Source organism: Venturia canescens, chromosome 7 (genome assembly GCF_019457755.1).
Source record: "Venturia canescens isolate UGA chromosome 7, ASM1945775v1, whole genome shotgun sequence".
Classification (NCBI taxonomy): Eukaryota; Metazoa; Arthropoda; class Insecta; order Hymenoptera; family Ichneumonidae; genus Venturia; species Venturia canescens.
In genome coordinates this window covers 4782970-4795842 of record NC_057427.1, presented here as the reverse complement: position 1 = coordinate 4795842, position 12873 = coordinate 4782970, and the positions used below count along the sequence as shown (strand labels likewise).

The following is a 12873-nucleotide window of genomic DNA, read 5'->3' as shown; positions in this document are numbered from 1 at the left end:
ATCAAATCCCATGGATTCGTCACGTCGGTGGTTCCACTCTTCATTTTATCTCCGGTGGGTTTTTTTGCTTTCTTTATATCTGTCACTCCGTCCGGTCACGTATCGTCCAGTGGTTTTACTGTTGAATTATTTTTAGAAGTGATAGCTCCGTCTTTCTCCTGGTCCAACAGGTTTAATGCAGAATTTTATTGCCACTCGTGAGGTTGAATCGCCCTGATACGATTCGGGTTTTCTGTTTTCGCGAAATCAGTAATGCGATGCAGCACGAATTTTGTAGAGAAAATGTCAAAAGAACGAGGTTGTGGTTGTCTGCTTTTTTTAATCCAACGAGTCTCCCGAGGTATGCAATTTTGGAAATGTGATTCGTTTCGAAAGATCTACTGCGAGAGCTATCGAAGAGTAACTTGATTTAGCCTCTCCTAGGCTTTGTCTGTATGTAGAGAACGGAGACATAGCCTAGAATAGGTTAGGTCAGGGCTTGATACTTTGCCCGCAGCGCGACCAGCGGCTAACGATAACATCGATGTGCACAGTTATCGCGATTCTACGGGAAGCTCATTCCGAGCGGACGGGTCCTGTCGTTCCACCAATCGGATCAAGCGAAGTAGTCAATTTTTGTCAACTTCGTCGTCGAATGCTAGTGAAAACGTTAGATTTGAAAAATGCGATGCTGGCGGACGTTAGCACAGCCACAGGCGCGCGATCGACGGCTCCGATTGCGTGAAGCCGACTGAGCCGCAACTGTTGTTGGGAACAGCTTCTGCCACCTAGCGGGAGATGGATAAGAACGAGGCGAGACGCGACGAACTATATTAGAATAAGCCATTGTGAATTTTATTTGTGTTTTTCACTTACGCACCCTCTCCTACAAAAAATTACAGTAACGGCCGTTTTCTCCGTTGCGGTTTAAACTCGGTTCAATTTTATCATTTATTTTCGACACAGAACCGAGTTTGAAGGTGGGTTTACGTCGGAGAAAACGAGTTGCGAGGGTTCAAATTAATAATTACGCGTCCGTGTGACTTGATTTTTTTCTCATGTTCTACAAATTACATGCGCCAATAATTTGACACAGCGTCGTTACATTGAGTGAAATTAGTCGATCTTGACGCCTCTGTTTGCAGAAAGGAAAGTTAATACTCACAGGTTAAATATTAACGACAAACCAAAAGGTTCGATTAGATTGTAAAACGCGAGTGAAATACAGTAGGTTAAACCGATCTCGCAAATAACACCCGTGTACTTTGCAATAAATATTATGCATTTATAAGATCAGTGTCTAAAATGAGGTTTCACATACGCCACTCGTCTACCACTGATCAATTGTAAGTAATCCTGGAGATTTGGACAAATAAATTTTATTGAAAAACCTCGATTACTTTGTGGAAGAAAAATAATGAGACTTTTCTTTAGCTCTCCTTCGAACAATTTATAAAATGCCTGCGGACCAGCCGAGGATGCGCTCCAACTAATTCTTCGCTCCAGCGATATATGTCGTGGGTAAAAATGAAAAAATCTCGCAAGTACAAGAAGTATTTCAACAAACATCGATACAAGGTACAAAAGTTTTGATAGAAAAATCGTAAACGAGACACGACAAAAATTGTACGTTAACAAATTTGGCTGGATCATTGTTCATTGAGAGACAATTCTCCGCTCTCTTCAATTACTTTTTCTCACGAGATTTACTTTCGTTTCGCGGACTGATGTAACTACTTTTTTTGGTTATCGAAAATATAATTTTTGACGAAAAAGCGGTGCGCCGCTTGCGGCGAAATGGCGAACTACGGAGCGTACGGAGCATCGCGCGCGCCACTCGCAGTCGGATGTTACAAGTGTTTGTTTTCGCCGATAGCGCACGCTTGTGCTGCCACAAAATGGCGGCTCCTCTTATTTACTCTACAAACGCGAACGCCGCAACTGATTGTCGAGCGCAGCGAGCTGACGAAGAAAACCCTCGTTCGGATGAATCGCACGACTTTGACGGATCAGTCTTATTGCGTCAGCCGCCATCATGTGTTTCTTTATCATCAAATACGCAATGACACAAGTTGCGCTGCGCGATATACCCATCACGCAGTGTACGAGTACTCGGCCTGTAATAGATCGAACATTTCAGAAAAACCAGGAGTGAATAAAAGTTTCCGTAGAAAAGGACGAATGCGTACCGAAAATAATGCCTTCCGATTGTCGCCTTTCGACATGTCGTTATTATAATAGTTATTTTCAAAATCTTCAACTTTTCATCGTTATTTGTACACACGTCAGAGATCAGTGGAGCATTTTATGAAAAAAAAAAAAAAAAAGCATTTCATCGAAAAACCGACTGGGGCAATTTCGTGCTCTAGCGTTAATTTTATGTTTCTTGGTATTCGTTGACTTTTTTTCCGAGCGATAAAAATGGCATTGTCACTATTCTAAAATAATTTTCATTAAAAATCAGGAGTTTCTGACATTTCCGAGTTTTTCGTTTCGGCACACAATTAGCACGATAATTCTTAATTACAAAATCCACCGCTGTGAGCGCTTGTGTCGCGAGCGTGCAACCGATAACGGCCGCATTCACAAGTAAATCCGCGAGAACAAAAGTTAACGGGCACTTTGAATATCGAACGATGAAAAGAATGGTAATTTTCCCAGGATATTTTATAACAAAGTCGTTGTTTATCGGTTCTCAGAAAAGAAGAAACGAATCTTTAATCCCACGGCAACTTTTATGTGAGTATTCCAAAAAATTCGTGGCATAATGCAACATCTAGAAACGCATGTCAATAAAAACCTACTGGAAATCGATAAATCTTTCGACATAACTTCGCCCTTTTCTACTTTATCACGAATGATTTTCCTTCGCCTATTTACCTCCGTTTTTGAGCGCATCCTCGATGAATGCAGCAGCCGTGTAAAAATATTTGCTTATATCGGTGCTCGGCAAATCCGTGAGTTGTAATCCACAGTACTTGATGTTTGTGCCTCTGTAGAAGTGCTCGTTGGTGTTAACGCACCCGAAACGATTGCCCTCGGCGGCATTCAGTACGTGCGTTATTCCGATTCGAGCCAAATAGTTTTTATTCTTCGCGGTGGATCTTCGCAATAACGTACATTTTTATTTGATATTCGTATATTGTTGGATCGACTAAAAGTTAGTTAATTCTTGGCAAGCCGAATTTGAGGTTAAAAAAACGAATTTTTCGTCCGTGAGGCCGGTCTTGAGAGATTAAGATTGGCCCCGATTATCAATTGCATTGAACTAAAGAAAAGACTAAAAACTTACTCATCGCCGATGAATATCCCGGGATAGACTTCGTCGCAATTGATAGTTTGTTGCAACCGTCGATATTCGGGGCTATCGTAATCCGAGTCGAATCCCGGCAGCGGTTTGTACCGAATCGGTTGTTCGTCATGGAGCGCCATGATCAGTTGAGCGAACGTCGTCTCCCCGTCGACCAAAGGTTTTCGGAAGTCCTATTGATATAGACGAAAGAAAAATACCAAAATTGTTATAGTTTCTGTGATTACGGAATAATTGAGAAATAATAATAACAGTGTAAGAACCCGATCTCTGTCTCGCCACGTGCTCCGCATACTTCCAAGCTCGAAGGGAAAAGGTGGAAATACATCAAGTCGATACGAATTGGGGCCAGAGAGAAAAAGCTCGTAGGCGTTTTGAAGCATTGTCACTATTTTTGAATCTTTCCGACACCAATTCGAGATTGTGAACCTCAAGACTTTTGTTATGCGCGGAGGGCGTAGAGGAGCAGCGCGGCACAAAAAAAAATAAATAAAAACATTTATGCTTCGACCCATCATTCGCTCATTCGAGGAACCTTTTATTTTGTTATTTTTTTTAAGTCTCAGTACACTTAAAACGTTACACTTACTTCATTACGAAGCCCCGAATAATACGCCATGTATCGCAGTTGCAACGGCCTTGTAAACAGAACTTGAAAAATGAATCGATGTTGCGCAGTCGTATGACTCTCCTGGTCCGACCCGTCAATTACACGATGTGATCTAATCGCACTGAGCTTAGAACAACAACATCTATACGAAACTACGTATGAAAATAATAAGATGGCGATGCTAGTTGCTTATATATACGCGACGGTAAAGGTCTTTGGAATTCCAGGAACCGTCTCGACGTGCTTTTGATTCCGTATCGCGTGTTCCGATTCGTTTTATTTTTTTCTATGACATTTCAAGTTTTGCATCGGCTCGATCGTACCGTCAATGTTTACACGGTGTGATGCTCGTATAACACTGCATTTTCATGGATGAGTTAGAGCTGCAGCACATTTGGATGCGAATCGTACAGATTTGAGGAGAGAGAGATAACAACGTTGAATGCAACGAAGCGGCCGATCGACCAATCCCAGTCGTGGTTTGGGCTCACGTGACTTCCTCATCAATCCAGAACGGATGTCCAAACATCGTTGCGCATTGAGGATACGATTGATTGGTGGGTCAACGCGAACGCGGACGTGGCTGCTGCCGTTACGGTAGATTTGTGAACATTCGAGTGCGGCATTATCGACGGTCGGTAACAAAGATAATCTGAAAATTTGATGCCAAGGCGCCGGGAGAATTCAATCGCGAATTAAGTTAACGGTCACATGTCGCCGATCATTCGCGCTATCTTATCCAACTATCAATATTTCAACAGTTTATTAATAAAATCTTTTATCAACGTGCGTTCTAATTTTATTTAATGTCGCCCAGAGGAGCCCCTTTTCCACTAGTATTTTCTTCAAGCGTGTGTCTTTATAACCTCAAACGACGTTCGAGTTTTCGAACAACAGGTTTCGGGTCTGTTGGGATGCGGTATCCTTTCGCATCCGCACCGCTGTACATTTATTCCCGTTCGTTCACCGCTCGTCTTCCCTTGTCCGTTATTATGCTGTTCTCTCGACGAAGCAAGAGTGCTCAGCAGTATAGCGGGTGAAAGGCTTCCAGCACGTTGTCCGCGCTCTCGCTATCTGCCTGATATTTAATCCCTACGCCATACACACGCCGGTCGACGAGAACGCTTTTTCGTCCTTTGTTTTGTTCCTTTTGTTTTTCAATACGTTGTCACACGACGCCAGGAAACGACGATGGCTCGTGGCATATTGTTGAGTACTGTAGCGTGTTTTTTAGCGTTTTTCGTAGCTGACAATCACGGATTAATCGGTGAGTCGATCGACGCAGCATAATTTGACAAATTTTTAGTCGTAGTTTTTCTTCCAGATTTAACGCTGTTTTTTCCGACGATTTCGTGACTCTTCGCGCGTTTTATCCACTGATTAACGTTGATTCGAAAACTTTTCGAATGTCGCGTAGTTAACTACTTTTTAGTATAGATCGAGCGACGGATTTCGTGAGAAATTCAATGTCACTTCAACTGTTTTTGTTCGGTGCTCGGTGGCGCTGCTTTTTTCGTTTCATCTCTCGCACGGTGACCTTTCAACGGGTCTCTTATTCTCATTCACTTTCTATTTGCCGCGTTACGACCTCTTCGACATTTCTATGCAAATAAGTAAAGTCGTTTTAAGGACATGCCGCACTGAAACATTATGATCATTCGTAGCAGCCCATTCCTCTGATGAAATAAAGCACGAGATTTTTTTTTCAAATTTTAAGTCAATAATACGAACAACACCGACGATTTCATAACAATGCGACCGAATCAAAAGCTACGCTTTGTCGAGCGCCGTTAATATTGCGATCAAAAATGAAGTAACGCAGTGAATTTAATAACCGATATAATTCTCGTTTATTACTCAAAAGTATGAGGTAGAAATACCGGCGGAAGTTTAACGCATTGCTAAAACCTGCGCATTCGATGGATTTCGTGAGAGCGCAGACAACTGGCGTGCAAATAATTGAATTGCTGTTTTTAAAATTGTTATTTATTCATCGTCGCGTCCTCCATGGCAAGCTGACTGTGTATATTCACGTCGTCAAGCGGCTTCCTCCCATGAGCCTATTTTACCGTTATCTGCAAAATTTGAAAAGTATGGTCGCGATGGATCGACTCGAAATATTTACGTAACGCATTTTAATGGGAGAGTCGCGTTTTATCCTTTTTTGGTCGGTGCAAAGCTCAATGAAAACAGGCTCGTGGGGACTACTGAATATTGTAATATTTATTATTATTCAATATTATTAATTTCATCAATCATAATTATTTTTGCTTATTTAATTATTAATATTAATTTATATATATTAAACCAATAATAAATAAAAAATATATGGAAAAAAATGAATAATGATAATTAAAATAAATGAATAATTAAATATTACAATATTTAATATAATATATAATAATATTTAAAAAAAAATTTAAATAAGATACATTGACAACCACTCCGATTCCATGCCAAGTAAAAATAAAAAAAATCTGTTTCATACAGCTATGAACGTGCTGTAATTTTTTGCAATTTCGTAAGAAAAAAATGTTCTCGGGATGGGGTAGCAAAATTAGTAAATTTATTTTTTCTGCAATCGCAATCCAATGCACTTTGACTACTCCTTACGAGAAGCAGTCGAAAAAATTGGAATTTTTTCAAAATTACGTTTTTTTTTTAAATTTTTTCGATATGAAATTTTTCATAATGGATACAGTGCAATCGTGTGCACTGATCGGTGATTTTCGCATGTTTATTTTTGCTTAGAAACATCCCGACCGAGGCACGATAAAGTTGTCGTGTGTTACGTGGCTTCGTGGGCTGCCTACCGACCAGGAAAAGGACAATTTCAATTTGAAAATTTACGCCCGGAGCACTGCACCCATTTGATCTACGCTTTTGCTGGTCTCAATGTAACGACATGGTCCATAAGGAGCCTCGATCCTTGGGCCGATCTCGAGGAAGATTATGGTAAATTTTTTGAATGTCAAATTTTGAATTATTTTTTTCTCTCTAGAATTAAAAAATCTAAACTATTTTTTGGATCTCAAATTTTTAATTATTTTTTTCTCTCCAGCATTAAGGTATTACTGGATGGACAGCCCAGCCGATAAATTGTACCTGATCGGAATTTCCGTACTTCGTAACTACAATTATCAATAATAATATTGTCCAAATATATTAATAAATTGTTTAAATAAATAATTTTTTAACAATTTTACAGTAAACCCTAGCTTTTTTTTACGAATCGAGCGCATTTTTCCGAATGCTCATGATTTTTTAAAAAATTTTCGTGAATTTTTGAAATTCCCTTTTTTAAATTTTTTAAGTGGCTCTATTTGTACATTTTTGATCCGGTAACCTTGAGACTTTTCAAAACTGAAGGTAAATATGTCTTCTAAAACATATCCAAAATTCAGATTTTTAAAAAATTTTTTCCAAATTTTTTTAAGAAATTTCAAAAATCCACGAAAATTCGGAAAAAATTCATGAGCATTCGGAAAAATACACGCATTTGATTCGTAAAAAAAAACAATAAGTCACCGCAAAATTATTGAATAATTAATTGTTTAAACAATTTGTTATTAACTTCTGGGCAATATTATTATTGATAATTGTTGCTCATAGCTTTCCAAATGTTGTTGAATTTTTTCAGATTTTTATTGCATCGCGAAGTACGGAAATTCCAATCAGATATAATTTTTGGTCGAGCTATCCATCCAGTTGTACCTTAAAAAATCTGCACTATTTTTTAGTCTCAAATTTGAAGGTTCATTCTTTTCGAGCGTTGCACGATATTATTAAAGTGTGTGCAATGAGTTCTTGAAATTAATGAAATTTCTATGGAAAAACGCTTCAGCGAGACTGTGTCACCTTAAAAGAAATGCGAAGGTGGAGAAGAGCCTGAAGTTTTAAAGTGATAAAAAAGATTTTTGAAACGATACAGACTGTAATTTCGAAAATTTCAATTAAACAGGTAAAGGAACTTACCGCAAGATGACCGGTCTCCGTCGCCAATATCCGGGACTCAAAGTTTCTTTGGCGATTGGTGGATGGAACGAGGGGAGCGCCAATTACTCTGCTCTCGCTTCCTCGCCGACGAGAAGAGGCCTCTTCGTCAACAGCGTTCTCCAGTTCATGAAGTATAGCGACGAATCGCATTTGCGAAATATTTTCAATCATCGTTTTTCCAGAGATGAAGGCTTTGCTCTGATAACTGTTTTTTTTAAAGAAATTATGACTTTGATGGACTGGACCTCGACTGGGAGTTCCCCGGCAAACGAGGCGGTGCTCCGCAGGACAAGCAAAATTTCGTCAGCCTCGTCCAGGTACGTTGGAGCGACGCAACGGCGATGTAAAAACGGAGCTTTCTCAACAATTTTTTTTTTGACAAGTCACCTGTCAAACGTATTCGAGAAAGCAACAATATCGACTCCGTTTGCACTCGTACGGCGTTCGATAATTGACAGCGCACGAACGTTACTTCCTTCAGGAATTGAGCGGCGTTTTGAAGAGTCGGGGGTTGCTGTTGACAGCAGCGATAAGTGCGGATAGAGCGACCATTGACGCCGCTTACGATGTTCCGGAAATTTCAAAGTATCTTGACTTCATTCATCTCATGGCGTATGATTATCACGGAGCCTGGGACAAGAAGGTCTTACCGAACGCACCGTTGCAATGCGACGATGAGCTCTGCGTCGTAAGAATCGAGTTCCATTTCATTATTTTTCATAATCCACTGAAAATCACTTTCCATTTGATCAAGAATCATTCTGTCAATAATTCATGCTTAGTATTCTGTACGAAGAATCTTTTTGACAGGAGAAGAGCATAAACCACTTAATGAAGCTTGGTGCTCCGGTCGATAAGCTCGTTCTTGGTCTGCCAATGTACGGGAGAACTTTCATTTTGGCATCGATGCCGAAGAACGACAGCGAGGAAAGTCCGATCGGTGCTCCAGCCCTCGACCAAGGTTTCATGGGTAACTTCACCCGCGAATTTGGCTTCCTCGGATACAACGAGGTGATCGAATCGAAATGAATATTTCCAATGAATTTTTAAACGAAAAACATTTTATCACGAGCAGAATAATTTAAATCCCTCAACAAATGCAACTGCGTTTTCTGTTGATCCAAAAGATCTGTCGGGAGCTTTCGGAATTTCCGAACACTTGGAGAACCGGTTGGTACGAGGATGGCTACAGCGCTTACGCTGTAAACGGAGATCGGGTTGTTGTTTACGACAACGTAAAGAGCCTCGTCAAAAAAGCTGCATACGTAACGAAAATGAGATTAGCAGGTGTGATGATTTGGAGCATTGACACCGACGATTTTCGTGGGGATTGCTCGAAGCTTCACGCTGATGTTTTGGACCCACTGATATCGAGCGATTATCCATTGATGCGATCGATCAACTTGGCCCTGACGAAATCGACTGAAATCGACGACAATTCCATCGAGTCGTTTTCCCCTCCGGTGTTTCTCAGCGGATACATTATTTTATCAACATGTTTTATTTATGTCTGGTGAACAAACATCATCGACAAATCAATAGCGAGATGACAAGAAGCATTTCGTTTCGGTACGCAGAAATATTCATTCCTGCCGCGATGCATTTGTTCTTTTTAATCACTTGAGAGTCATCGTTGATTCACAAACATTTGTTACCTTTTGTTCCTGTACTTAAGAGTCTTCTGTCAATCATATTTCCACTTTTTTTCGAATACTGTAACGACAGCGCACATAGGTTCATTTTTATCTTATATTTTTAACGAAAAATTCAATATTTTCCAATGTAGAAAGAAACCTAAGAATAAACACACGAATTTAAGTGGAACATTGTTTTCCGATACTCCATTACCGTTAGAGTAGCTTACCGAGAAAAAGTAGTACAGAGAAGTTTCAGACAAATTGGAAATCGATTTTTTGAACGACACGTCTGTGCCTTCGAAGACATAGAAGTGGGTCTGTAAACAATGCACCAACCCAGAGAATGTCCTTTACTATTTTTTTGCGATTGCAGCCCCGTCTGCGCCATTCAGATCCCAATAGATTCTGAACACCCATCAGCGTGAGATGAATGACTACGAAGAAAGAATTATTTAAGGAGGGTGGATCACGAAATCAAGATAATCACAATTTGATCAAATTTGGTGATAACATTCTTTGGGCATCAAGAATACAAATACAATATTTTTAAAGAATACATTTATTAAATTTTATTAAATTCTTATTATTTTGAAATTCTTAATATTTTTAATATGGTTTAGCATGGCAAGATTGTATCGTCGCGATCCACCCTCCTTAATCAAAATATGTAAAATTCTGCTGAAATTAACATTTTACTCCGCGTGATTCTACCACATATTGCCAATGTCATGAAGCTAAAAACTTAATGGAAAAACATTTTCGTCAAAATCACTATTTTTAACAGTGTTCGATGCGAAAATATTTATTCATTATTCTTGCACGCGGTCGTTCACTACTGCAGCATCGTCAAGTATCGTCAAGTATCCAATCGTTGTATGTAGCAGAGCTCATCGATTGCTTAATAAATCAATTTTGCAGTCTATTTATTTTTCCACGCTTGTATCGTTTCATTTTTTTCATTTTCCTACATATAATAAATGATATCGGTTTTCAACTTGTTGTAAACTTTTATTCTGAATATTTTCGAGGATTTCTCGTATCGAATGGGTTTACGAAACGTAGATTTAGGAAAATTTTTCGAATAGGAAAACGGAAAAAATAACAGTAGTATCGCAGTAAAAATGAGTTTTCGAGTGTCGGAAAGATTTGTGTAAACTTTCAGCCCGTTCGGTCAATTTTTTTGCCGAAATAGTAAGGAAAAGATTCAAAACTGGCGCGCTGGAAAATGTACCAGAGAGGGCGCCGTGCGAGTCACGCAATCCGCTTCCGGACTTGGCTCTTTTACATCGCTGACAACTCGGCAACATGGTGAGTTCTGACGCGTGGTCTCAAATCTTTGCGTTATTAAACAATCACAGATTTAAAGATGAACAAATTTGACTTGATAAACAGTTGGTAAAATGGTGCATCGAGTGTTGTGAATATTTTTGTGTTACGAGAAAACAATAAGCCTGGAGAGGCCCTGGAAAAGTGTTGCCTATCCGAACTCCGGCAATCCATCATGGCTCCCTTATTTACCTTTACAACAATTCTTGAATTAAACGTTTCGAGTCCAATGTTTTCTTCCTTTTGCGAAACAGTTTCCCAAGTTCTTTACGGAAACATTGTCATCCACTACAAGTGGAAAATATGACTGGGGGGGGATTCCGTGATTTATCAAATAAAACAAAATTTTCAGGTTATCAAATAACCTAACTCTTTACCGTCGAATGAGTTTCAGAGTCGGTTTTCTACGAGATTCAATTGATTCGTTGAAGTAAATTATCCCTCCGATTTCCAACACGATTTTACCCGAACGATCGGAATTTTGGTCCGATTGAAAGAATTGTGTCTTAAAGTTTAGTTCTCTGCTTTTCAACCGAAATCGTTAATGATTCATTATTTTCGCTTACTTCTGCCTTCCAGTCGCTCGTCATTCCAGAGAAGTTCCAGCACATTCTTCGTGTCATGGGCACGAACATTGACGGTAATAGGAAAGTCATGTTTGCCATGACCGCAATCAAGGGTGTTGGTCGTCGTTATGCCAACATAGTTCTCAAGAAGGCTGACATCGATCTGGACAAACGTGCCGGAGAATGCTCAGAAGAAGAGGTATGGAAGAGCTCATGTTTTAACATTAAATTTCCAATCTATAAGTCAATAAATACACCTTAGGTGTTATTAAATATCTGTAATGAAATATTGAGCATTGTGACATCGCAAAATGTATCTCTTACGTGTCTTATTAATATTTAAAAGTTGATTGAAATTTACATGAATGCTACAGGTTGAAAAAATCGTGACCATCATGGCCAATCCCAGGCAGTACAAAATCCCTGACTGGTTCCTCAACAGACAAAAGGATATTGTCGATGGAAAATACTCGCAGGTATGAACGCATTGGTCCAAAAAACTAATACTAATAGTCTGATGATTGCCATGTATTTTTGGGTCAATTTCAAGTAACGATTACGAATAGGGAAATCAGATTTTCATTTGGTCATTTTAGGATAGCAATAAATTGTTAATTCTACTGTTGAAATGAGAAGATCAAGAGAAACAAAGGATCGGAGACTGAGTTTTCTTATGTATTTGAGTGTTGCTCAATTCTATTTATATAATTTTGCTCCACAAGTCTTTCTTATGAATATGGAGGCACGAGTACACGGCCGGTCGTACGTAACCCGTGTAACGATCGGCTGGTAACTCGTGCAATATAAACCGCATTTTATTGACCTCGTAGACGTTATTTGTGCATCTCCGAGCGAACAGCCTTTCGGCAGGATGCAACAGTCACTTGTTAAACAATAGAGAAATTTGTTTTGAATGATTATGGATTAATATGCAACGATTTGTTTTTTTCTCCATTACAGTTGACGAGTTCGAATTTGGACTCGAAACTTCGTGAAGATCTTGAAAGGATGAAGAAGATCCGCGCTCACAGAGGTCTTCGTCACTACTGGGGTCTGCGTGTGAGAGGTCAGCACACCAAGACCACCGGACGTCGTGGACGTACCGTTGGTGTGTCTAAGAAGAAGTAAATTTTTGTTCTTCTTTGTATTATCAATAAAATATGAATAAGAAAATCGAAATTTCACCAGTCTTCACTTCTGTTTACACCAAACATCCCATTACTTTGAGAAATTGTTCGAGTTTTAATATTTCATAGAATTAACGCGGCTTTTTTTCCAAAACCTAATCTGACTGCATTGTCGAAATAGCAATTTCCTTTGTTAGCGGTGCAGACAACCAAAAAAATTCTATAAACGATATCCAATTTTGACAGCTTCGAAATGTAAAAAGTGAGTCGATTGATCTTATTCTGTTTCGATGCCCCGTTCCAGGCACAAGGTTTAACAGCT

General features: G+C 39.4%; 3 protein-coding genes across 4 annotated transcripts; 2 read left to right on the top strand and 1 right to left on the bottom strand.

Annotated features, from left to right (window-relative positions):
• Nucleotides 1–808: 808 nt before the first annotated feature.
• LOC122413353 (dual specificity protein phosphatase 3-like) lies at nucleotides 809–4256 on the bottom strand. Of its 2 annotated transcripts, XM_043423642.1 has the most exons (5): nucleotides 3879–4256; nucleotides 3553–3725; nucleotides 3272–3462; nucleotides 2860–3083; nucleotides 809–2096 (listed from the first exon to the last, which is right to left on the bottom strand). In XM_043423642.1, exons 2-5 carry the CDS (start codon nucleotides 3670–3672, stop codon nucleotides 1900–1902), a joined length of 732 nt encoding a protein of 243 aa, XP_043279577.1. In that variant the 5' UTR covers nucleotides 3673–3725; nucleotides 3879–4256; the 3' UTR covers nucleotides 809–1899. The 2 variants fall into 2 exon arrangements, with proteins under 2 accessions (XP_043279577.1, XP_043279578.1); XM_043423643.1 differs by lacking the exon at nucleotides 3553–3725 and having other exon boundaries at nucleotides 3879–4253.
• Nucleotides 4257–4845: 589 nt separating this feature from the next.
• Nucleotides 4846–10463, top strand: LOC122413352 (probable chitinase 2). Its single transcript, XM_043423641.1, has 7 exons — nucleotides 4846–5166; nucleotides 6651–6854; nucleotides 7861–8026; nucleotides 8116–8212; nucleotides 8377–8583; nucleotides 8706–8906; nucleotides 9023–10463. Exons 1-7 carry the CDS (start codon nucleotides 5091–5093, stop codon nucleotides 9410–9412), a joined length of 1341 nt encoding a protein of 446 aa, XP_043279576.1. The 5' UTR covers nucleotides 4846–5090; the 3' UTR covers nucleotides 9413–10463.
• Nucleotides 10464–10772: 309 nt separating this feature from the next.
• Nucleotides 10773–12603, top strand: RpS18 (ribosomal protein S18). Its single transcript, XM_043422917.1, has 4 exons — nucleotides 10773–10840; nucleotides 11438–11623; nucleotides 11799–11900; nucleotides 12385–12603. Exons 1-4 carry the CDS (start codon nucleotides 10838–10840, stop codon nucleotides 12550–12552), a joined length of 459 nt encoding a protein of 152 aa, XP_043278852.1. The 5' UTR covers nucleotides 10773–10837; the 3' UTR covers nucleotides 12553–12603.
• Nucleotides 12604–12873: the final 270 nt, after the last annotated feature.